The sequence below is a fragment of the Engystomops pustulosus genome, chromosome 8 (assembly GCF_040894005.1).
Source record: "Engystomops pustulosus chromosome 8, aEngPut4.maternal, whole genome shotgun sequence".
Taxonomy (NCBI): domain Eukaryota; kingdom Metazoa; phylum Chordata; class Amphibia; order Anura; family Leptodactylidae; genus Engystomops; species Engystomops pustulosus.
Window position 1 is genome coordinate 31333988 of NC_092418.1, and position 24872 is coordinate 31358859.

The window sequence follows — 24872 nt, forward strand, 5'->3', positions numbered from 1 at the left end:
TCTGCTGTTTTTTATTTTTACCATATGTGGGTTGGAAGAGGGGTAGTGTATGGCGAGCATTTCACGTCTTTTACACCAGAAAATATGGCATGTGTCATCATACATGCTGGTTCTGTATAATCATCCAGGATTATGATGACGTATCACAGTATTCCTTTGGGTGGATCATGTACCCAATGTGGACTGAAAATGATACAAAGGCTCCTGTATGATTCCTAGTATACATTCCTATAAAATATGAATTACTGTAAATGTTCAAAATCTGGATCTAAGATGTTGTAAGAAATATGATGAAACCCTGATGAGGTGGAGAGAGTTTGCTCTAGATCTGTCTATTCCTTAGCATCAGTCACGTATAGCAGATTGGGAGTGGATTTTGGTAGAGGTGATGCAATAATAAAATAACTGAGTAGAAGAACCAAATGAGTGGAATATAATAATCTGCTTCTAGAACTCACTCCCAGGTATTCTCCTCTGTGATCCTCTTCTTATCTGTACTGTGTAACTGAGGCTCATTTGTAGACGGCAGACACAAGACGTCCATGGAGCGACACAAGACGACCCTGAGGGCCATTCAGCATCTTTTGAAAAATATTAGTATTTTACAGCATAAATTGTGAGATAACAGAGTAACGAGATCCTGACACGGCTCTGAGCAGTCATACCTTTATCTAGTCCAATTAAAACCCTATCAGAATACATCGTCCTAAGCTCCACTGTCAGACGTGTCACATTACAAGGGCTGGTAATTATATCCTAAAAAGATAATATATGTCACATTTTATGACTTAAGGAAGAGCTTGATATTGATATGCTGTGAGTTCTGTGCTGCATACCAGCATCCAGGACACTGAAACACATGTGAATGAGCACCACTTACTTATCATGTAAGTAATGCAAAACATGATCACCAAAAGGGCGCAGTCTTGGTACTGCCCTTATGAGAGGAGATGAACTGGAATTACTTAGGGACAGTTTCCCCTATTTATCAACAAGATTCTGGGCCATCTAATAACTTCTGAATCACGTTAAGGGCTCATTCAGCCGCTATGGGGGCAGCAGTGTGATCTGACCACAGCCCCCATAGACTTCTATGGCTCCCAGCGACACCAGTCACACCGTGTGTCAGCACTCGTCTACCTATGGAAGGAGGAGGGGTCAGTAGCACTCACCCCTATTCGGCCCAGCCCTGTTCTTGCCCGGTGTCTGGTCTGGGCCAGCACCTTGCTGTCTGAATGTACACTAAGACAAATTATTTCATACACAGACAAAAGATATCCCTGAACACTACAGTGAGTCTCCAGTTCTGAGTATTCGCCATATGTTAGTTCATGTACGTCTTTGGATCACTAGATCCGGGTGTGTGTGGTAGCACATTGTTCACCTTGTGTGATGTGTATGGGGTGTTGCTTTTAATTACAATACCACATATATGTGTAGCTGATACATACTGTATACAAGGTACCTTATATACTCGAGTATAAGCCTAGTTTTTCAGCACAAAAATATGTGCTGAAAACCCAAACTCGGCTTATACTCGAGTAAACAAAATATAGGTTTTACCAGGTTTTTGTGGTAAAATTAGGGGCCTCGGCTTATACTTGGGTCGGCTTATACTCGAGTATATACGGTATATACTTCTATAATGGCAGCTTAGATACAGCAGCTCAGCGCTATGTATGGTAGCGCTTGTACAATATCGTGTATAACAGCTGTAACAGTGAGAAGACCCTCCAGGTATATCCAGTGATTCTGGTGTGAATGGAGTAAACGGATAAATAATTTAACCCCTTCAGCTGCATATTTCTCTGTAGCCTCAGTTACTTGACCATATACTTTCCTTCTGCTACTTGTGACATGGGGGGAGGCATTACAGTTTTGTAAAGCTGAATAATCAATTTGCAATATGCCCCCTGGCTTGTAGGACTGGTTGTAATAGCGACCTTTGTTAGGCTCCATGCACACATCCGTATAGGTGGGAGCAAGCACACAGCCGCCATACATGGACATTATGTGTATCACCGCACTGTGTCTGGGCCGGGCAGCAGTGCCACAATGGATAGGACAGGTCCTATTCATTCCCCCTCCCTTCTCCACCTGGCCATGTGCTGGGGCCCGAATGAGCCATAGGTGGTTCCACTGACATCTAATCGTTTAAAATAAATGTTCAGTATCAGACATGAGCATAGAAGACACAAAATACTTTCATTTTATAAAGATAAAAGACATACTGTATAAGAGACGGGACATTTTCTCTAGAGATTTTGCATAGTGTAAGTGCATGTAGCTTGTCAGATAACCTGAAATTGAGCCAATGATGAATACATGAGCCCTAGTCATCCAGCTGGCACAGGGCGGCCACCCCTCGGTTTATCCAGTGCTTCTCCGGCTTGTCAGTGGGCAGCTCTATGGGGAGCACATAGTTGGTGGAGTGTCCGGTTGTTGACAGCGTTCCTCGCCTGGCGCTGGTTTTGTACACCGGACAGAAGTAGGAGTTCTGGGGGACAAACTTGGAACTTTCTTCTGGTTTCAGCCATATAATAGGAAGGGAATCATAGAGAATTTTGGGAAGAGATTCTCCTAGTAGCATCGTCTGTCTATCCCACCGAGCTCCTTCCAGGAAGAGTCCTTTTATATAAGCGCCATCTTCTGGAGGCCTGTCTACTGTGTTCTCATGAGAGGTCACCTACAATCACAGAACACACCGAAAACATAACGGATTGGAAATATCCATTAATATACATCATCAATATATCACCACATATATACATATATACCACATTCAGCACCCCCACTGTTTAGCTGTTTGTAGCTGCTCAACTGGTGCATAAGACTGAAACCTGTTTGTTACTTGGAGATATTGGGGTTATAGAGGTCAGACCCCACTAATAGGGTGTCTTGCTTTGGGATCTGTACATTTGAGGATAGATTTTAGAAGATCCCTCCTAATAGGTTGGGGTAAGTATTGCAGCTGGGCCCTATACAAGTAAATAGGGCAAAGATAAACTACCAGACAAAACCTGATGACGAGAGTGACAGTATTTCAGAAAATATAAAGATAAGTCCCTTTAAGGACTTCTGTTTTGTCTGTAAGTACTTGAACCCCATTATTAATGGTAATAGATTAGGTTCCTAGAACAGGATTATAAATTAGCCACATTCAGCTACATGGATGATATCAGTCATAGTGTCAAAGTGTTTTCTTACCTCAAACTGAAACCCTATGTGGTCTATGGGAATGGTGTACTTCCTGGCATAATTCTGGGAGACGCCTGTCAGGAATGATTGAGTGAAATAAAATCCGGAAATCCAGAACACCTTGGGCGGTCCGTTGTCTATCCAGTCCTGTGAGGAGTACACAAAAGTCACGAGTCTTTGTAATTATTGTAGCCATACAAGCAGTTTCGGACTGGGGTTCCTTTGGCCCATCAGAAAAATTATGTAGGAAACTTCTAGAAAACAGACCCTAGTCGGGTTGTCTACTGCTGTACTGGGTTAGAGCCCAAGGGTAGATCCTCCGGTACTCTGGTGGGCCAGTCGGACACGATCAAAGTATTAGGCGACTGGGTGAATCTTCAGTGAGGTTGCACCCTGGTACAGGACCCTTAAGGTGCCTATAAGGTGTCCTGACATATTGTTATACATAGATACACACACTTGAATACAGCACTTAATAGATAACTACAAACTAATTCTAGGTAAAAGCTTATGTATTCATTATCTTACAATGTCACTAAAGGGCAGCATTAGTTTATAACATATCCACTGGCATAGCGCCTCTTACCCCCTGCCTGTATATTAGGAGTGTGTATGATACGTGGCTCCTGCCTAAACTAAGCTCACAATTGTGTAGAAGCCGCAGAGGGGTCAGTATAGTATTATACAGAGAGCATTATAGCTTCTGCAGCTTTTCACGGGTCAAATGGCCACAAGATGTAAGAAATTACAGGTCAAAGGGCCCCTGGGAGCCAATTACTAATGATCCAGCCTGGTGACAAATGTGTGCAGTCAATGGGAAGACACTATATAATACATAGTACGGCAGTGTCGCTATTAGCAAGGAATGTACACAATGAAACTTCAATTTATAATCCCCAAACTTTTATTGGAGTTATAAAAATATATATACCTCTATCTACATGGAGAAAGTCAGACCTCACCATCAGTCTTATAGAGAATGATTGGAATGGTGGAGTCTGCTACTTTATTCAGGCAGGGGAATGACCCCTGCTGTGATCAGTGGGGGTCCTACCGTTTAGATTGGCAAATTATTAACCCTGAATTATATATTTCTGCTTCCTGTGACCACCACTAGGAGGAGCTTTACCCTATATGTTCAGCATATAGATGGTTATGGTTAGCTCCCCCTATGTTATATCTATGCAGAGGATTAGTTTATATTTCTCAATATAAACAAAATCTAATTTTAGAATAAATCATGTTTATGTTAAGAACACCATATATATATATTATATATATATATATATATATATATATATATATATATATATATATATATATATATATATATTAAAAGTATTTATTCACAGGATTCCCTACAGGAGCACAAAAAAATGGCCAAGATTATTTTCAGAGCTTCCATAGATCTGAATGGAGAGCGGATGGGCATGCAGGGCCTACGCCTGGCCGCGGGATGGAGGTAGGTACGTGTCTCAGAAATGAACATGAAAATATTCCTCCAATTATGTCATAAATACTGTTGATGGATGGGAATACTTATTTATGTAAATACTTGTTTTCTCTTTTAAATAACAGTTTGTTAGAATTCTGCATTGTGCTATTCCTCAGTTATTCCTCCTGGGAACGTACACTCTGTTATTATTCTCCTTACACAGTGTAAAGCATGACACCATTACCTGTAGAAACTGCAGTCGGGCGAGCAGGTCGGCCACATAGCTGCCCAGCGGCTTGAGGGATGGGTAGGATTTAGCTGCCCACATAGCGGGCACTCTCCCCACCAGCATGCTGTTAAATACGTTCTCCAACTCCGAAGACATCAGCACTTGGCCTTTCACGGCTTTACCTAAATTGATGAGACTGCTCCGCACAACTTCTGTGAGCCTGTGGCCAGAAAACAAGCAGGGGGTGAGCAGCGTGAGAAGTGACAGAAGGGCTTAGTGCTGGTTAGACATGAGTCCAGGCATATGCAGCCTGCGTTATGTGATAAGTCAGACAACCTCCGCTAGAACAAAGCACACGTCCCAAAACCCTGCGGGAGTAGACGCACGCAAGTCTAGCAGCGGGAGCTCGCCAGGACAAAACGGCTTGTACCTTCTGCTAAGATCTGATGGAAGAAGGTGAAGTTTCTCTGCTCGCTGATGCTGAACTACAGCGCTGGTCACACTGTGCAGCACTGAACATACATAAGTAATAGGGGAGATCTCTATGGTGTCCCCATCATCACACACAAACTAAGGACAGAAACATCCTGGGGACATAGATATTGTAGACTTATTTTTAATTTTATGAAAAATTAAAGGGAGCTTTGCAGAATAAATTAAAATAATAAACCACTACTAGCTGCACATGAAGAAGAGTCTGCCAGATCATGGCGTTTTTACAGCCCACAGTGGTGGCATCATCAAGAAAATCATCTATGAAATGAAATTTGTTTATGAAGTTGAAGTAAAGCTGAAGTCAAGCTCTCCCCATTTGGTTAATCTTTTACGTATTGCTTAATGTGGACCTATCACCCTAAAAAATGGCACTAAGAGCTGCTTACTACCGAGTCCCATTTTACAGGTTGACAGGTCCTCTTTAAAGCAACTCTCCAATTCACAATCAAAATTTTACAATGGAGACACAGCTACAATACAATCTTTCATTTCTGTACTGGCCTCCAGCTTCTTAGACTACTTTATGGCCCAGATGAAAAGCAGTGCAGTCTGTATGTGCAGTTGTGTAAGGTGCACCAGATTAGCTGTGCTCAGCGATCTCCGTCAGCTCCATAGAGATTAATGGAGCAGATCGGTTATGCGTTTATGTTAGGTTATGTTACTCTCATGGAGCAACAAGGGGTTGGTCGGACCCCTCGTTTTCACGATCTGTTGGGGTCTCAGCACTGAGACCCCCATTGATCAGCAAGTTAGGCCCTATCGCGTGGATAGGGCCTAAATTGTCTTAGTGAGTAAAGCCCTTAAACATAGAGCATGTGACACAGTTCTGCTGAGTCGGTGTAATAAATATGGTGAATGCTCCGAAACGGCACCGGAACACTACTTTTTGGTGCAGAGCAGCCGGGACAAAATACTGGCGCAAACACTTGATAAATACATGTACAAGCAGATTGCATGTTCTTTTCAGTGTAAAGTCAGACAGAAAACTGCCACAAACACTTTAATAAATGTGGGCAAATGTCTTGTGCTTTGGTAGTCCAAGACACTCCCCCTGTCCGTCCACTTTTTGTTGCATTTCGATCCAGGATTTACTACAACTTCAAATCACACTACTTCAAAGTTCAAAACTCCAAATGCACACTATATAATATAAACTTACAAGGAGAATAATGAATTACCTGTTGAAGCGGATTAATTCCTGTCTCAGTACGGTGTTCATAGACTCTTCATAGACTACCGGATATTTCTCCATCACTTTCTCCAGATTGAAATCACTTGGTAATTTGTTCAGGATATCTCTAGCCAAATCTTCAACAATTTCCTGCCAGCAAAATATAGATATTGAAAAATATATTAGAATCTTCCCTGACACCAGGAACTGCGTGACACTGATCTTACATTGTGAGAACAGACATAAAGGTGCTGCTCATAGAGGTGCGGACCTGACACTGTACATAGAGGTGCAGGGCTGACACTGTACATAGAGGTGTAAGGCTGACACTGTATATAGAGGTACGAGGATAACACTGTACATAGAGGTGTAAGGCTGACACTGTATATAGAGGTGTAAGGCTGACAATGTATATAGAGGTGTAAGGCTGACACTGTACATAGAGGTGCATGGCTGACACTGTACATAGAGGTGTAAGGCTGACACTGTATATAGAGGTGCGGACCTGACACTGTACATAGAGGTGCAGGGCTGACACTGTACATAGAGGTGCAGGGCTGACACTGTACATAGAGGTGTAAGGCTGACACTGTATATAGAGGTACGAGGATGACACTGTACATAGAGGTGTAAGGCTGACACTGTACATAGAAGTGCAGGGCTGACTCTGTATATATATAAGTGTAAGGCTGACACTATATAGAGGTAGGGGGCTGATCCTGTACACAGAGGTGTAAGGCTGACACTATATTTACAGGTGCGGACCTGACACTGCTCATAGAGGTGCGGTTCGACACTGTATATAGAGGTGCTGGTCTGACACTGTATATAGAGGTGCTGGTGTGAAACTGTACATAGAGGAGCGGGGCTTACAATGTATAGAGGTGCAGGGCTGACACTGTATATAGAGGTGCAGGCCTGACACTGTACATACATAGAGGTACAGGGCTGACACTGTATATAGAGGTGCTCATAGAGGTGCGGGGCTAACACTGTATATAGATGTGCAGGGCTAACACTGTACATAGAGGTGTAAGGCTGACACTGTACATAGAGGTGCAGGACTGACCCTGTATATATAGAGGTGTAAGGCTGACACTGTATATAGAGGTAGGGGGCTGATCCTGTACACAGAGGTGTAAGGCTGACACTATATTTACAGGTGCGGACCTGACACTGCTCATAGAGGTGCGGTTCGACACTGTACATAGAGGTGCTGGTCTGACACTGTACATAGAGGAGTAGGGCTTACAATGTATAGAGGTGAAGGGCTGACACTGTATATAGAGGTGCAGGCCTGACACTGTACATACATAGAGGTGCAGGGCTGACACTGTATATAGAGGTGTAAGGCTGACACTGTATATAGAGGTGTAAGGCTGACACTGCTCATAGAGGTGCGGGGCTAACACTGTATATAGAGGTGTAAGCCGACACTGCTCATAGAGGTGCGGGTCTGACACTGTATATAGAGTTGTAAGGCTGATACTGCACATAGAGGTGCAGGGCTGACACTGTATATAGAGGTAGGGGGCTGACCCTGTATATAGAGGTGTAAGGCTGACACTATATACAGGGTCAGACCCCTACCTGTATATACAGTGTCAGCCTTACACCTCTATATACAGTGTCAGAACCCTACCTGTATATACAGTGTCAGCCCCCTACCTCTATATACAGTGTCAGAAGTACACGTCTATATACAGGGTCAGACCACTACCTCTATATATAGAGGTGTAAGTTTGAAACTGTATATAGAGGTAGGTGGCTGACCATGTATATAGAGGTGTAAGGCTGACACTGTATATAGAGGAGCTGGGCTGACACTGCATATAGAGGTGTATGGCTGATACTGCTCATAGAGGTGCGGGGCTAACACTGTATATAGATGTGCAGGGCTAACACTGTACATAGAGGTGTAAGGCTGACACTGTACATAGAGGTGCAGGACTGACCCTGTATATATAGAGGTGTAAGGCTGACACTGTATATAGAGGTAGGGGGCTGATCCTGTACACAGAGGTGTAAGGCTGACACTATATTTACAGGTGCGGACCTGACACTGCTCATAGAGGTGCGGTTCGACACTGTATATAGAGGTGCTGGTCTGACACTGTACATAGAGGAGTAGGGCTTACAATGTATAGAGGTGCAGGGCTGACACTGTATATAGAGGTGCAGGCCTGACACTGTACATACATAGAGGTGCAGGGCTGACACTGTATATAGAGGTGTAAGGCTGACACTGTATATAGAGGTGTAAAGCTGACACTGTATATAGAGATGTAAAGCTGACACTGTATATAGAGGTGTAAGGCTGACACTGCTCATAGAGGTGCGGGGCTAACACTGTATATAGATGTGCAGGGCTAACACTGTATATAGAGGTGTAAGCCGACACTGCTCATAGAGGTGCGGGTCTGACACTGTATATAGAGTTGTAAGGCTGATACTGCACATAGAGGTGCAGGGCTGACACTGTATATAGAGGTAGGGGGCTGACCCTGTATATAGAGGTGTAAGGCTGACACTATATACAGGGTCAGACCCCTACCTCTATATACAGTGTCAGCCTTACACCTCTATATACAGTGTCAGAACCCTACCTGTATATACGGCTGACCCTGTATATAGAGGTGTAAGGCTGACACTGTATATAGAGGAGCTGGGCTGACACTGCATATAGAGGTGTATGGCTGATACTGCTCATAGAGGTGCGGGGATGACACTGTATATAGAGGTGCGGGGATGAAACTGAATATAGAGGCGAGGGTATGACACTGTAAATAGAGGCGAGGGCTGACACTGTATATAGAGGTGCTTGGATGACACTGTAAATCGAGGTGCGGGGATGACACTGTATATAGAGGTGCAGGGATGACACTGTAAATAGAGGCGTAGGCCTGACACTGTATATCGAGGTATGGGGATGACACTGTATATAGAGGTGCAGGGCTGACACTGAAAATAGAGGTGAGGTCCTGACATGAGTAACATGGGAATATGGCAGGTACCAAGGGCATGTGTGCTAAATCTTCTCACTAGTAATGGGGGTGTGGTGCTATTTTAGGTTTTGTGAGGAGAGATTACAAGAACAATATGGGGCATATATTGCAGGGCCCCTTCGCCACGTCAGCCATTGAACAATTGCAAATGTTAGCTTATTGCTAGCACTTGCAATTATTTAGCCCTTTCTGCCACCTTCACGCAAGTGGAGCGTGGAGGAGGTGCGGCCGGCCGGGAGTGGGGGGCGCGGGGTGTCACTGTCCCTGTACCTGGGCACTCACTGCAGCCGGCCACTTTTCACATGTGCCTCTTGATGTACTGCGCTGCGAAAATGCACGAGCCCCGACGTATGATAAATATCCCCCTATATGTGTATCCATGTGTATGGATATTGGTGGCCTCTGCACAATAAAATCCTGCTTATTCTCCTCAGGACAAATCTGGGAATCTGTCATAGTGTAACTAGCTAAATCATAGAAGAGTTCATGCAATGGACAGGAAGGAATAGAGGTGATAGAGGAGGGGGATAAGTTCTGCTGACAGGAGACCAGTGACAGTGATGTGCGGTAATGTAGACAGAGGACGACTCTCAGCCATTACCCCCGGCTTCCATCAATAACTGTCTATGAATTATTATAATGTAGGCAGAGTCTGCACGAGAGGCGGCCGCACCAGACATGTCATTGGCGTGTATGATAAATACCACATGCCCAGTGCAGGGTGCTCTATGAATATAAAGCAGCTGATGGTGTCGTGATGGACATGTTTATCCTCTGTCAAAAGTTTAGTGTGGGGGGGGGTCTTCAGAAGGATTTACACAGGCACATGCATCTTCTGGATATCCTCGGTGAGGTGGACATAAAGTGCTCCTACAACTCAGGACCCCAGCACAGCCGGGCCAGTCCTCACATACAGTGGTTAGTTAGGCTTTGGAGATCTGTATCAAAAGATTAATTCCGTAGCATTTTACAGATTATGAGGAACATATACAAATGAGATGTGCACTCACCTGTGAGGATCTGCCGCTCCCGGTTGTTTGTCTGGGCAGAGTAAGAAGGACGCCATCAAATAACTGGTTAGTCTCCTGGTTATCCTTAGTGATGTCCGCGTTCTCATGAAGTCCAAAAACCTCCGGATGAGTAATTAAAGGCAAACTTCTAATGTAATCCACAAAGGACTAAGAGAAAATGCAAAAGATGTAAACAAGAAAAAGTGATAGAAGAATATAAAATGGCGTATACTACATATATAGCGCCATCTGTTGCTCCATCTAAGGCTACATGCACATGACCATATGCAGTTCCAATTTTTGCAACCGTTTATTGGGTGTTTGTTACCCATTTGTCCCCATAAGTGAATCTGCTGCTGTTTAAAAAAAACGTGGGCGGAAAATGATGTCACTAGCTTGTCCAACCCCAAAGTTGGTCATCTGACTCCATTTTCTATTTACTGAGAGTGTGGTTATGCTCCATTGCTGTTTCTGGCTGTGGAGTGACCTCCGGCGGCTCGCCCAAGGGTCGCGGATGGCACTTTCGTCGGACTGTTCTTCATTTTCGGGGATTGCACGGCTTGGACAGGTATTTAACAGGTGTCTGCGCTGGGATTTTGGCGCACGCAATCGGATTGTGGCACAGCTGCGCTGGCTTCCATGTGACACAACTCGGGGGCTGTGCCATTGGACGATCCGACTGATTCGGACTGAGCGCGGGGGTTTAACTTTCAAATTGTGTTGCAAGCCCAAGTATTTACATGCACCAGGAAGAAGAAGGTGAACTCCGGCGGACCTGAGTGTGGAAGCGATACATGCAGGATATCGGGCGCACAATCTTAGTGAATCGCGGCACAGTGCATTATACACGGACAATGCACTTTCGATGAACTCTGCGGACGGCTAAGTAAATGTGCCCCTATGTGTTTCCCATTAAAGGTAATGGGACCATCAGCTAGCCGTGAAAAAATGTTGTGGTAAGGCTAGCACATGGCTGAGAAAGACGTACATGGGGCCTAACTAGTCACAAGTAGGATAATACTGTAAATGAAGATGAAGTGCACACTTCTCTATAGCTATTCAGATAGATAGGTCGGTAGATAGATAAATGATTAATACAAACCTGATAAGTGCCGTGTGGAGGAACATAATAAATGTCTCCTGGTGAAAGCCTGTAATTGTCCTTCTGTATCTCCTCACTGTAGAAGATGGAGAGCAGTGACAGCAGAAGCCGCCTGTCCTTGTCATCTGTCACTCTTCCTCCATAGTTACATTCACCTGTATAGATACAATACATTTATTGTATATACACTATTTAGCAAATGTTTATACCCAAATACTGAGGGTTGCTCTACAGGGTTTTTGGAAATTTCAAGCAGGCCATTTGCAGTGATAGAAGGTGCCTGAGGCTACCTTTATGCGATCTATGACTGTAAAGAACGGGAAGCAACTTTCAAGACATTTTCACATCGGACTGGCCCCAAGCAGAATCCCAAGACTTAATACTATGTACTTGTGCCATAATACACAACATCATTTGTGTGTCTTACACTTCAGTTGAAAGTAGTTTAGTATTCTTTCTAGTAACATGAAGGGCGGGCCCCAAAAATAATTTCCTCTTGGTTGTCCTAACACTAAACAAGAACATAACTATTATTATCCTGTCCCATATGTGCAAGATTATAAATACTATAATACTGGCCCATATCTACATAGACCTCACTCCTATTGATCCATTCCTTCATGTAATGTAAAGCAGCATATGTTACAAATATCACCCTTCAGACCTTGCCTGAAGCTCTGGTACCAAGACAATTATGCTTTGCCTCCCCTGACCTCACACTGTCCACTGACCCCCTCTCCCCATATACCCTTTGTAGAGGTGTCCACCTTGATCACCTGCTACTGGTCACAGAATACCACAAATGGTTGTGACATGGTGTTCCCCTGAAGAAAAGTCCAGGTCCCCATATAAGGGACCACATAGACAGTTCCCTAAAATCTAGCTCCAGGTCAAACTCATTCAATAACAGGTCCACACCCTATGCTTTACAGTTACCTACTGACGGCACTGGCACTATTCTTGGGTGCTCTACTACAGTCATTGACAATGTGATGTTTTTCTTGAAGTCTACTTCAAGCCATTCTCCTGCACCTGTGGACTACCTAAGGTACCTTTGTCCACAGGTGTCTTTTTAACCCATGTTCAGCTTGTTTCTCTGACTCTGAATCTGTTCTGCCTGAAGAGACCCTGACTCTGCCCAGTATATCACATTAAACATACTCTGCCAACCCTGACCTCACATTTTCCACTCACAACATTCCTGCTTGTCCCTTCTGTAATGTGTGCCAATGTAACTTCATCTTCCTGGGTCAGCAGTCTCTGAACAAAACGAAGAGGGAAAGCAAGGGGACCACTTAGACAACACCCTCTGAAGCACCCCAAAGTCAAATCCATTCCAGTCCAGACCCAATACATTAAAAGTACATACTAAATCCACGCTTGCCTTCACATGACCATAAATCTTCTGACTATGGTTGGATTGTCCGCATGAATAGCTTCTCCTATCTGCACACTGCAGTGCTCTCTGCCTCCTGCCCCTCCCCAACCACACTCTGGGTTATTACAATGACCTATCTACGGAGTGATAGGACCCAAAACAGAAATAAAATTGACTAAAATTGCAACGTAAGGGGTTAAAAAGTATGTTTATTGTGTAAAAATAACTTGGGGATTAAAATTTGAGAACTTTCTTTCATAGGAAAACTCCTTTAACTATGCACCTCAATCATTTTTTACCTGTTAGATAAGTGAGGGCCTCAAATGGGACCACCTCATACTCATTGAGGAACATCTGGATCTGCCTCATGCTGATTCTCAGGTCAGACTCATTGAATTCGTATGGAATGTTCCAACCTTTGATAAATATAAAAATATATGAAATTTGTAAACTGTGCAATAAAACAAAAGAAGTATGTTTCACAAGTATGTCTTTTTTTATTGTAAACATCTGTGGAAAATACAGGCAGCTTCATTGAACTACTGGTCCGTGTCTGTGCTGTCAAGGGCTGATAAGATTACACATCATATGAACCAGACAGTGTGACACAGACATGTCAGGATTTCAGATGAACAGCATAATCCACAGTATATGGCCCGACTTGCAGCGCAGTCAACACTACCCCACTGTTTGGATCTGGAGTTATAGGTTGACATTATTATCAGGAGTATTAAGTGGACATTATTTGATCTAGGAGAGGTTCTTCAGGTCCTATCAATGTAATTAACCATAAAAATGTGCCATAAGTATCCTTCCTAAGAAGCTTTGTTTTTAGTGGAGACTAATATTGTCTACTTATAAAAATGGAACCATTCTAGTCTTCGTTGTGCATGTATCTTTGGCTTTGTGCTCCTACCTTTTTTTTTTTCCTTTTTCTGCTGTTCAGATGTGTCCTAGAACAAAAGTCACAAAAGTCCCCAAAAAGTTTCAAACAGTTCTAAACTATTTCCTACGCCTGGGAAGAGAAGGTACAGATTTGCAACTTTTTTTGTGTCTTTTTTGGCAAAAAGTTGCAACTTCCATAACTGGAATTGGTTGATAACTCAATTCAGAAAAAGCTCAAAACTTGTGCCCCTAATTGTCATAGAGATTATTTTATTTCACACCCCCTGTTCCAATACAAGTCCCACCCAGTTCCACCCCTCAGCTGCTCTATGCACTGTGGACGGGCAGGACTTGTATCAGAACGAGGGGAGTGAATACATGAAAAGCGAGTCGCTCTGAGACGCCTTGTCTGGAATGCATTAAACTAATTAGCATCATTTTTATAACTCTCTATTGGTGTATAGAGTTATAATGAAAGAAGTCCTGAGGACCATCGCTCCTTAGGAACTTGTTAGTAGGACACATCTACCATCCGTAAAAGTCAAAAATATGTGGCTGCAAATTTTTCAATCACACCTGAGGGTCCATAGACACATATAAGAAAAAAACTACATCAGTATTTGAAAACTGGAAGAGCCACCCAGATTTTGCATAGGGGCCCTAGGAAGAACTACATACTTCGTTGCGGTGGTAAATTCTGCTGCTTCATCTGCTGCCTCCCTATTTATTAATCACCCCCTCTGCAATAAAAGCTTAGCACTTCATATGACCTACCTCTCCAAGCCGATTAATTAAAGTGTGGCTAACCAAAGAATCACATGCTGTAACATATACAAGGCCCCAATGCCTTACTGTAAGGATTTGTGCTGTAATTACCACTAATAGCAGAGCCTCTATGGTGTCATAATAATTTAGTCATTGACATTCATACAGACAATGCAGGATATGATCATTATGAAGTATCATTAGTTGTGTGGGGGATATGAAGCTTATAGTCTGTATAATAATAGATATTTGTCAGCATGTAAAAGAATCTTAATGATGATAATGAGCAAATCAGCCCACACCACTGAGCCTCTGCTTATAAACAGCCATCACTGCCAATAAGAAGAGCTGCAGTATAAAGCATGGAAGACGCTTACATTCTGACATCATAGAGTCTTACCTAATGGGCCAAAATTTCGTCTTTCCTGAACGAGAGCGTGGAAGAAGCAGAGTCCAAACAAAAGCTTCTGCCACATCTCTGGTTTCTGGCAGCTGCTGAAGAACACAGGGTCAGATATGGGGTCGTTCAGATATGACCGTAGTAAATTGGCTCGAAGGCCCTTCGGTGGTTCGTTGGTCATTTTGACGCCATTCTGGAGGATGCTCACTGGAAACTTGTCTGAAGGGTAACTAGTCAGCCATAGCCTGAAACAGGAGAATTACATTGAATTAGGAATTGTCAAAGAATGACTCACCTATGAATATGCTCCTTCCACCATACAATGATATGTCATTAAAATATCAAACTTTACATAATTTCTACATCTTTTTGTATGAATTATGAATATTCAGTGTCTGAATTCTCTAAATAGAATGGCTCTAACAAGGCACACATCAATATAGATATGTACGTCTACAGACAATTATGCTACAGACAGAAAATTAAACATATTACTTTATTCTGTTTTCTATTGTAATTCTAGGCATTCTTATTATTATTTATTATTATGACGGCTCCCATCTTGCCTGAGCTTCTCTTTTTTTTTTTTTAAATTCTTTATTTATATAACAATTTTTAACAGTAAATGGAGTAAAATATGCATATGCCTGAGCTTCTCTTAACGATCTGTCAGGTCAATTTGGGACCCTAAATCAATTACTGGTACTTATAGACCTGTGGTTTAAGGTCCCAAATCTCAATGTAATGAATTTACTTACCTAGATGTAAGTCTGATGAGGCTCATTGAAGCTGTGGTGTAATACTCCAGCTTTATTGCCAGAACGCGCAGGTGCCGAGGGAGTGAGGGATGAGTTGAGTTTAACGTTTTTCTTTTTTGCCCCGAATGCTTACACATCATACAGGGGGTTTAGGGACACTAAACCACTGGTCCATAAGGACATCTAGGTAGTTTAGTGTGCCAAATCACCCCGACAGGTTCCCTTTAAGTTTTGGTAACAGCATTTGGTTATTTGGTTTACAGTCTCATGGCCATAGATGTAGAGAAGCTGTGCAATCATCTATTGTCAGTAGTGATGTAATGATGGGTCAGTGTTATCTATATAGAGGTCATTGTACAGGGAGGAGGAGGAGATAAGCTGTGACATCATCTATTGTCAGTAGTGATGTAATGATGGGTCAGTGTTATCTATATAGAGGTCATTGTACAGGGAGGGGGAGGAGATAAGCTGTGACATCATCTATTGTCAGTAGTGATGTAATGATGGGTCAGTGTTATCTATATAGAGGTCATTGTACAGGGAGGGGGAGGAGATAAGCTGTGACATCATCTATTGTCAGTATTGATGTAATGATGGGTCAGTGTTATCTATATAGAGGTCATTGTACAGGGAGGGGAGGAGATAAGCTGTGACATCATCTATTGTCAGTAGTGATGTAATGATGGGTCAGTGTTATCTATATAGAGGTCATTGTACAGGGAGGAGGAGGAGATAAGCTGTGACATCATCTATTGTCAGTAGTGATGTAATGATGGGTCAGTGTTATCTATATAGAAATCATTGTACAGGGAGGGGGAGGAGATAAGCTGTGACATCATCTATTGTCAGTAGTGATGTAATGATGGGTCAGTGTTATCTATATAGAGGTCATTGTACAGGGAGGAGGAGGAGATAAGCTGTGACATCATCTATTGTCAGTAGTGATGTAATGATGGGTCAGTGTTATCTATATAGAGGTCATTGTACAGAGAGGAGGAGGAGATAAGCTGTGACATCATCTATTGTCAGTATTGATGTAATGATGGGTCAGTGTTATCTATATAGAGGTCATTGTACAGGGAGGGGGAGGAGATAAGCTGTGACATCATCTATTGTCAGTAGTGATGTAATGATGGGTCAGTGTTATCTATATAGAGGACATTGTACAGGGAGGGGGAGGAGATAAGCTGTGACATCATCTATTGTCAGTAGTGATGTAATGATAGGTCAGTGATATCTATATAGAGGTCATTGTACAGGGAGGGGGAGGAGATAAGCTGTGACATCATCTATTGTCAGTAGTGATGTAATGATGGGTCAGTGATATCTATATAGAGGTCATTGTACAGGGAGGGGGAGGAGATAAGCTGTGACATCATCTATTGTCAGTAGTGATGTAATGATGGGTCAGTGTTATCTATATAGAGGTCATTGTACAGGGAGGGGGAGGAGATAAGCTGTGACATCATCTATTGTCAGTAGTGATGTAATGATAGGTCAGTGATATCTATATAGAGGTCATTGTACAGGGAGGGGGAGGAGATAAGCTGTGACATCATCTATTGTCAGTAGTGATGTAATGATGGGTCAGTGATATCTATATAGAGGTCATTGTACAGGGAGGGGGAGGAGATAAGCTGTGACATCATCTATTGTCAGTAGTGATGTAATGATGGGTCAGTGATATCTATATAGAGGTCATTGTACAAGGGGTAGGAGATAATCTCTGACATCATCTATTGTAATGCTATGAGGCTTCAGTGATGTTATTATGTATTGTCAGGAGATTACATCACATTAGTTATTAGTCTTATTTTATGGCCAGAGCAAAAGGATGCAGGATTTTGACATAGTAAAACAAATGTTTACATGTATGTTTAAAGAGAACCTTCCCCTACAAACCACACACATTTAGATTATTTATGTTCCACTGATGCCTCCACCATTCTTGTGGAGAAGTCTTTTATTGATGTCCACTGTTCCAGTCATGGAGGTGAGGAGCTGTAGTACACAGTCAAGCTACCTCCCCCCTCACTAATGCTGACCCTGCTAACTAGGCTGAAGAGAACTCCTAAGGTGGAGTGAGGAGGAAGTGAGCTCTCAGGAAGGTGGGGGCTGAGAGGGAGCTGGCTATGTGAATAGAAATCACTATCACTGGTTAGTGAGGGTGCTAGGTCAGCTGTGTCAGTGACAAGTGAGGGGGGTAGCTTGACTGTATACTACAACTCCCTGGAACAGATGACATCAGTAATAGTCCTTTTTTACAAGAATAGTGTCTCTAATCCCATGGATAGAGGCATCAGTGGAACATGTACAAAGACTTCTAAAAGGTACTTTGTATGGTTGAGGGGGGGGGGGGCCTGGTGACATGTTCTCTTTAACTTAAATAATTGTTTTGAAAATGTGTCATGTATTAGCTGACGCTTTAACCGGTGACAATCATAAGTAATCAATCCTCCCACTCTTCTTGCTACCTATCTGTTAGTCTGCTACATTGCCTGTATATCTTCCATCATAAAAACAGCACCACACCTCTCTTTGGGTTGTGTAAGATATTGCAGATAATCTCTATTGAAGTGAATGACAGTGACATGCAATACCACATGTAACCTGTAGACAGAAGTGGTGCTATTTTTGGTTTTTCTAGCCACTGACAACCCCTTAAAAAGGGATGTTATTGGAAGCAGCCTATTGGAAGTTGATGAGGCTGTACATGTTTGTTTCAGCCATACTGTTTTATAATCTTTTTCACCTCTTCCATTCATCTTCCCCTGCTGATGATTTATATGGCAGGGCTGAGAGAGGCTTTTTATGTCTTCTTGCTTTTACTCTTATCGGTAATCTATTTGTGACATGCACAGAATGGATGATACCACAAAGCATATTGTTTTTCAGCACACACCGTCATGAAATAAAACTTCTGCTTGTTCACAGCGATTACTTTATGGCTCATGCTGCTTTGGTATACCTGAAATTCTCATTTGTATTCTCCGGCACAATTGTCTCCTCGCATATCTTTTCCAGGGATGGCATCCAGCTTGTGGCCAGGTGACAGTTCTGAAGGACTACCCAGGTCCCATCCTTAATGGCCTGGTTGATCATCTTCGCTGCAATTGGCCCTTGGCCCTGTCCAAGAGAAATGGTCTGGATGTTTTCTCCTCCCATTCCGAGGTCATCGGCAAACTTTAACAAACCTGAGGTCAATACACAAACAGGAAAGAAATTGAAGACACTTAACAAGACAAAGGGGTAAATCAGGGAGTGGGGCCTATGGGGCACCTCTATGTCTTGAACTTATTAGGTTTCCACAAAAACTGGAATTACCAGTCACTGCAAAGAAAACTTAAGAGACTGTATCTTGGTCTACTGAGAAGAAAGAACAAAGTTATAGGAGGCATTGGTCTAGTTATGCATGAATGTTATAAACTAACCTGGACCAGGGTTGGCATTGCCCACCATAGTATCAGACAATCGTTTGGGGGTTTATAGTTCTTACACAATAATAAACCACTACTAGAACTATTGCCAGTGACTACCATATTGAAAACTGATATTGTGGGTGACTTTATTCAGTGGTAGGTGGGGCTATGCAGATTAAAATGTATGGCATAAAAACATATATTTTCTTTTCTTCTCTTTTTTCCCCACCCCGGCCCTACTTTTTGTATACGTCAGTTCTGGGTACTCATTACAACTTACCCCAGATTCACTGTCTTATACTGGCACATGATGTTTTTCTTTAGGTGCTCTTAAAGACGACCTCCACCAACTTTCACCACCCCCGTAATTATTTTTCTCTATCCACCACCGCTCCAGAGAAATCCTTAATTTACTGTCAGCAGGTGGTCTACTCCAACCTACACCAGCCCACTTAACAGTATAGCATATGTAGTATTAGAATATCAGATGCCGAAAATAATGGTAGAACAGAAGAACAAATAATGGCTAAAGAACAGTGGGAACCAGATAAATATTTCCAACTGCATTGGGAAACAGTAGACTGGTGTCTAATAAAGGATGCAAATAGTCCTCGGGGATGGTAAAGGATCCTCTATAGATAACAATACAAATACTAATTATTGGATTACAGGGACTTTTGTAAAAGGATATATGAAATGTCTCCTGTAATGGCAATTTGTTTGTTGTACAAGCTAAACAAGTCGGGCATAGTTTGTCGGGCATAGAACAGGAGACACGCATCTAATTTCTGTAGCCATAAAGAAACACCATTTCCATTAACTTTTCCTTTCACCTGCCTTCCCATTCCAGGAATTCATGCATAAGTCGCACACAAGTATTCAATAAAAAATTGCTATCTTTTCCTGCAGATCTATTATGCGGGGAAGTGTAAAGCCATGCAAATGATTCATGTTATTATGCGGAAATATAGTGGTGTATGGGAAGCTCTGTGAAAGGTGGCAGCTTGATGTAAAATTACATATCGTGTTTGTGAGTACGTGGAAATAATGTTATGACTAGGAACATCTTTAAGAGATGGAGGGTAAGGGAGAAATAATATATATATCTAAAGAAAAAACCATGTTTTCCGCCAGTGCACAAATTATAAATCTATTTGGTTTTCACGTCTAAGGCCCACATCCATCTCCAGAATAAAGTCTCCGTCCCAAAAATAGAAAAAAAAGATTGTCTGCTCAGGACCCATTCCCGATATAAATGTGGGTCGCTTTAGGTTTATTTTCATTGCAGGGGACAGAAATACAGGCAGTCCCTAGATTACGTACAAGATAGGTTCCATAGGTTTGTTCTTAAGTAGAATTTGTATGTAAGTCAAAACTGTATATTTTATAATTGTAGCTCCAGACAAAAAATTTTTTTCCCCAATGACAATTGGAGTTTCAAAATTTTTTGCTGTAATGGGACCAAGGATTATCAATAAAGCTTCATTACAGACACCTTACAGCTGATCATTGCAGTCACGGGAGGTCACAGTAGGCTGAGGGGTCTGTCTTTAACTAGGGGTCATCTGTAAGTAGGGTGTTCTTGAGTAGGGGACCCCCTGTACTGTAAAGTTTTTTTTAAACCAAATTAAGATTTTACCAACAGAATAAGATGTAAAATGAAGAAGAATTTTTACCTGCCATAGGATCTGCTCCCGGAGATAACACAAAAATCAATGGAGCGCAACAGTTAGAATCGTTATAACTTCCTGCGAGGTCAAACGTCGGAGGCTCGATATATGTCTTGCCCATATTCTCTGCAATGAATTCCTGGACTGCAGGGACCATTTTGTCAGGGCGAAGACATCTAAGAATAACCATACGACTCAGTCCCGTCAATTCCTGCCATTCATCTGGAAATGTTTCGTCCTGGGGTCTAACAGAGTCATAAATCATCTTCCATTTGGAAATACTGCTTTGAATGTGTTCCATAAAGCCCCTGAGTGGTGGGAGGTTGGAGGCACGTACAATTTCAGCCCAAGATTTATCTGACAACCACTCAGGAGCAGGGTTAGGGTAAGGGTTATCGAGAGCTACTCCACCGGTCAAGAGGAACCGCCAGATTTCATCATCTATTTTATTTTCTCCTTTCATGATCCCTATGGTCAGAAGAAGGGAAAACAAGAGCTTGTCTTTTTCAAACAAGGACCTGCACACGTTGTTGTAGATACTTTTTGTAAAGTGATGTATGATATTTGATATTCTGGTTTGAAGGTCATCACTCTTTTCACTGTGGGCAAGGGAGTGTACATAGAGGTTGATGAACCAGGACAGAGAATATTGATACATTGGTTCAATGTTTGCCAAGTCAGAAATGCAGAAAAATACAATGGATGAATGAATAGCCACAGGCTTGTACCCCATGCGCGTGTCATCAATTTCCTTCTCCGTGGCTGTAGCGATTTGCTGCTTCTCTGAAATTTCTTCAGACAAGAGTTTGGATGATGATAACACTTTGATGGCGGTCTCATCTTCTAAGATGTTTCCTTTGGAAGAGGACAGAACCTCTAAAATTTTGTCTTCTATCTCCTTCAGCTGTTTTTTGTTGGCAGCACTTTCAATAATGAGTTGGTTCTTTTTGTCTTCTAGTTCTGGTTTTTCTTTAGCTGCAACTATGCCAAGAAGCTGGTCTTGAAGACCCAGTGGTGTGATCATAAAATTTAGTAGACATACCTTCACTGCCACTTCTGGGAGATAATGGGGATTTCTCAACCGAGTGGTCATATAAAGCCTAAAATCTTTGGAATACTCTATAATATTTTCACCAAGCCGAATATATTCAACCCCCTGCTGCTTAAATGTTTGTTTTAGTAACAATGGCTCCAGAACGGCATCTATTTCTTCTCCGATGTTTTCAATCAATACTGGGTATCCAAACTGTATTGCATTTTCTAGTGCCCTCGTATAGTTGGAGTCTGACAACTTGATGACAGAAAGTTTGCTGTTTTTCTCCATATTCTTAATCCATTTGTTGGCCTGTCCCTGAGGATCAATCATCAAAGCCCATCGTCTGGAATTGGAGACAATTATACCATTATCTATTGAGAATGAGTCAACAGGTAGACCAGCAATCTGCCATGCACGGATTTTGACAGGATCGCCAAGGGTGGTACTCAAGCTGAAGTAATTTGAGCTTGGGATTTTCTTTTCTTTGCATAAAACATGCCACTTGCTTTGGCACTGTTGCCGATAGTCCACTGTGAAGGCCCCAAGGTAAGCCACAGTGCCAGAAGACAAAAGGACATCACCTGTGAGGTTTGTGTACTTTGCCCCTAACAACCTTGCAGCTTCAGTCCATCTATCCTTTTCTCCTCCAAGGCCACTGATAAGTTTCTCTGCCCGTATGAGCTTCTGTGAACAGATGTCTATATTCTTCTCTAGCTCTTCCTTCTTGTCATTCATAGCTTGCAGATCATCATTGAGAGCTTGTAGGCGGTCCTCCACGGCCTTCAGTTCTGCTCGCTTTTTGTTAAGCTCCTGCATTTGCACTGCTAATTTAGCTTCTGCTTCTTTGAGACGTTCACGTTTTGGAGCAACCACTTTTGCAACCCGATCGTACACTTCCATGGCTCGGACCCATTTACACAAACCCTCACAAGCTGAAGACACATTCTTAATGACATTTGGTTGGAAGTCTTCATGGTTGATGAATTTCTCTCTGATTCTTTTCATGACCGCAGGATTAATGTTATCCTTATCAAAAGCCTTCAAACTGTCTAGAAACTTCAAGTCTCCAAGTACTTTCCTAGATGGACCCCAGTAGTCTTCCACCATTTTACCTGGTATAAATAACAATCAATAATGAGAATTAGTACTTACAAATAAACCATGGAAATAGAACATCTAAACTTTTCTAACAAGGCTTTTAAAGGCTGAATGTTCACACTTGAGAGGTACAACCAGCATTAATGTAATATGGAAAGAAAAGAGTATTCTATAAAGTCCAAATCCAATAACCCAATAAAGTAACACAGGAGTCTGTAATAGGAGTAGAAACATATCTTTGTGTCCACACAATGGTGAAACAATGCAGATATAATTTTCTTTTTATTGATACACAAATGAGCCCGGAAGTGCTCTGGAGGTGGGCCTTAGTAGCTAGTTTTGCCTACAGATAGGTATGACAGAGGCAGAGGTTAGAAACAGGGGCTTAACAACAGTGGAAGCAGCCATAGCAGCTGGTATGGGGCCCGCAGGGTCAGGGGACCCCAGCATCTGACATGACACCCTAAAGAATGGAGGATGTGCCCCATTATATAAGTATTATGTTGCACATTGTACAGCATTATACGTATACAACCTCCACAGTATGCAGCATGAATCGGAAGTTAAGATTAATGTAGGGGGCAGCAGAACAATAGGAATAGGGATCGCTCATCTCTCTTTCTTAGAATTCTTCAAAATTCCTCAGAATGTTAACACAATGGGGCAGATTTACTTACCCGGTCCTGTCGCGATCCCGCGGCTCGTTGTCCGACGAGGATTCGGGTCCGGCTCGATTCATGAAGATCATGCCCCTGAGTTCCTGCATGTGTCGCTGCTGCGCCGAGGTCCGCCGGTGCTCACCTGCTTCTTCCTGGTGCATGTTAGTGCTTGATCTTGCATCACAATTGCGTTTTTAAATTCCGCGGTTTGTCCGAATCCGTCGGGTTGTCCGACGGCCCGTCCCCCCATTTCTGTCACGTGCAGGCCAGCGCTGATGCGCCAAAATCCGATCACTTGCTCCAAAATCCAGGGGCAATTCAGAGCAAAACGGAAATCGATGGGAAAACCTGACGAAAGTGCGTCCGATGGACCCTTAGTAAATGAGCCCCAATGTTTCTCCTCATAATAAAGGGGTTTGCCACTAATAACAAACTTTATCAGCATATTTACATATCCCATATTGTGCTTACCTAAGTAAGCAGGAACGGCAGGTCACGTGACATCCCGTGTCAGCAGGTCTGCTGACTTCTGGTGGACGGTGGTGGCCATGCAGTAATTACTTTATGCCCACCTATACCATACCAGTGTTCTTGACAAGCCCCTCCAACCATTGATAAGGGAGTTATCACAGAGGGGGCGTGGATACAGTAATGACTGCACAGCCCTCTCCATCCGCCAGAAGTGAGCAGGTTAAAGGATGTAACAGGAAGACCTGAGTCCTGCATTTGTGCTCCGTGACTTCTGTGGACTACAGACACACTTTACTAGGTTAAGTACAATATGGGAGACACATTAGGGTTTTGTACTTAACCCGGTAAAGTTTGCTACTAGTGACTAAACCCTTTAAAGACCACTACACTGTTACACAACTATTATAGGTTTCGGAGGCATTTTTAGAGCTGAAGGACCACCCCTTTAAAGTTGTTGTGTGGTGAAAATAAATCCGCCTTAGAAACAATGCTGCAGGGAGTCATCATGTCTGAATGTTTTTAAAATATTTTTGCACAACTAGCTGGGTCTTTTTCAATAGAATTTTTTCTCCAGTGGCCATCCCCTTTAAGTGTATGTTTTCCTTTTTAAAATGAATCGAAATGTGCACTCTGCTGTGACCTGCACGCACATTACAGTCCCATTCCTTTTAATGCAAGCATTGTAAAC

The 24872-nt window shown here is 42.5% G+C and overlaps 1 protein-coding gene across 3 annotated transcripts in view; it reads right to left on the minus strand.

Moving 5' to 3' along the window:
• Positions 1 to 2186: 2186 nt before the first annotated feature.
• Positions 2187 to 24872, minus strand: part of DNAH3 (dynein axonemal heavy chain 3) — a 272966-nt gene continuing 250280 nt past the window's right edge. For all 3 annotated transcript variants that reach the window (XM_072120542.1, XM_072120545.1, XM_072120544.1), the window contains exons 53-62: positions 20927 to 23068; positions 18800 to 19025; positions 15074 to 15318; positions 13323 to 13439; positions 11646 to 11800; positions 10544 to 10711; positions 6536 to 6678; positions 4878 to 5082; positions 3208 to 3345; positions 2187 to 2686 (exon numbers count right to left, since the gene is read on the minus strand). In XM_072120542.1, coding sequence (XP_071976643.1) covers positions 2333 to 2686; positions 3208 to 3345; positions 4878 to 5082; positions 6536 to 6678; positions 10544 to 10711; positions 11646 to 11800; positions 13323 to 13439; positions 15074 to 15318; positions 18800 to 19025; positions 20927 to 23068 — 3893 coding nt within the window. In that variant the 3' untranslated portion in view covers positions 2187 to 2332. The remainder of the gene's footprint in view (positions 2687 to 3207; positions 3346 to 4877; positions 5083 to 6535; positions 6679 to 10543; positions 10712 to 11645; positions 11801 to 13322; positions 13440 to 15073; positions 15319 to 18799; positions 19026 to 20926; positions 23069 to 24872) is intronic.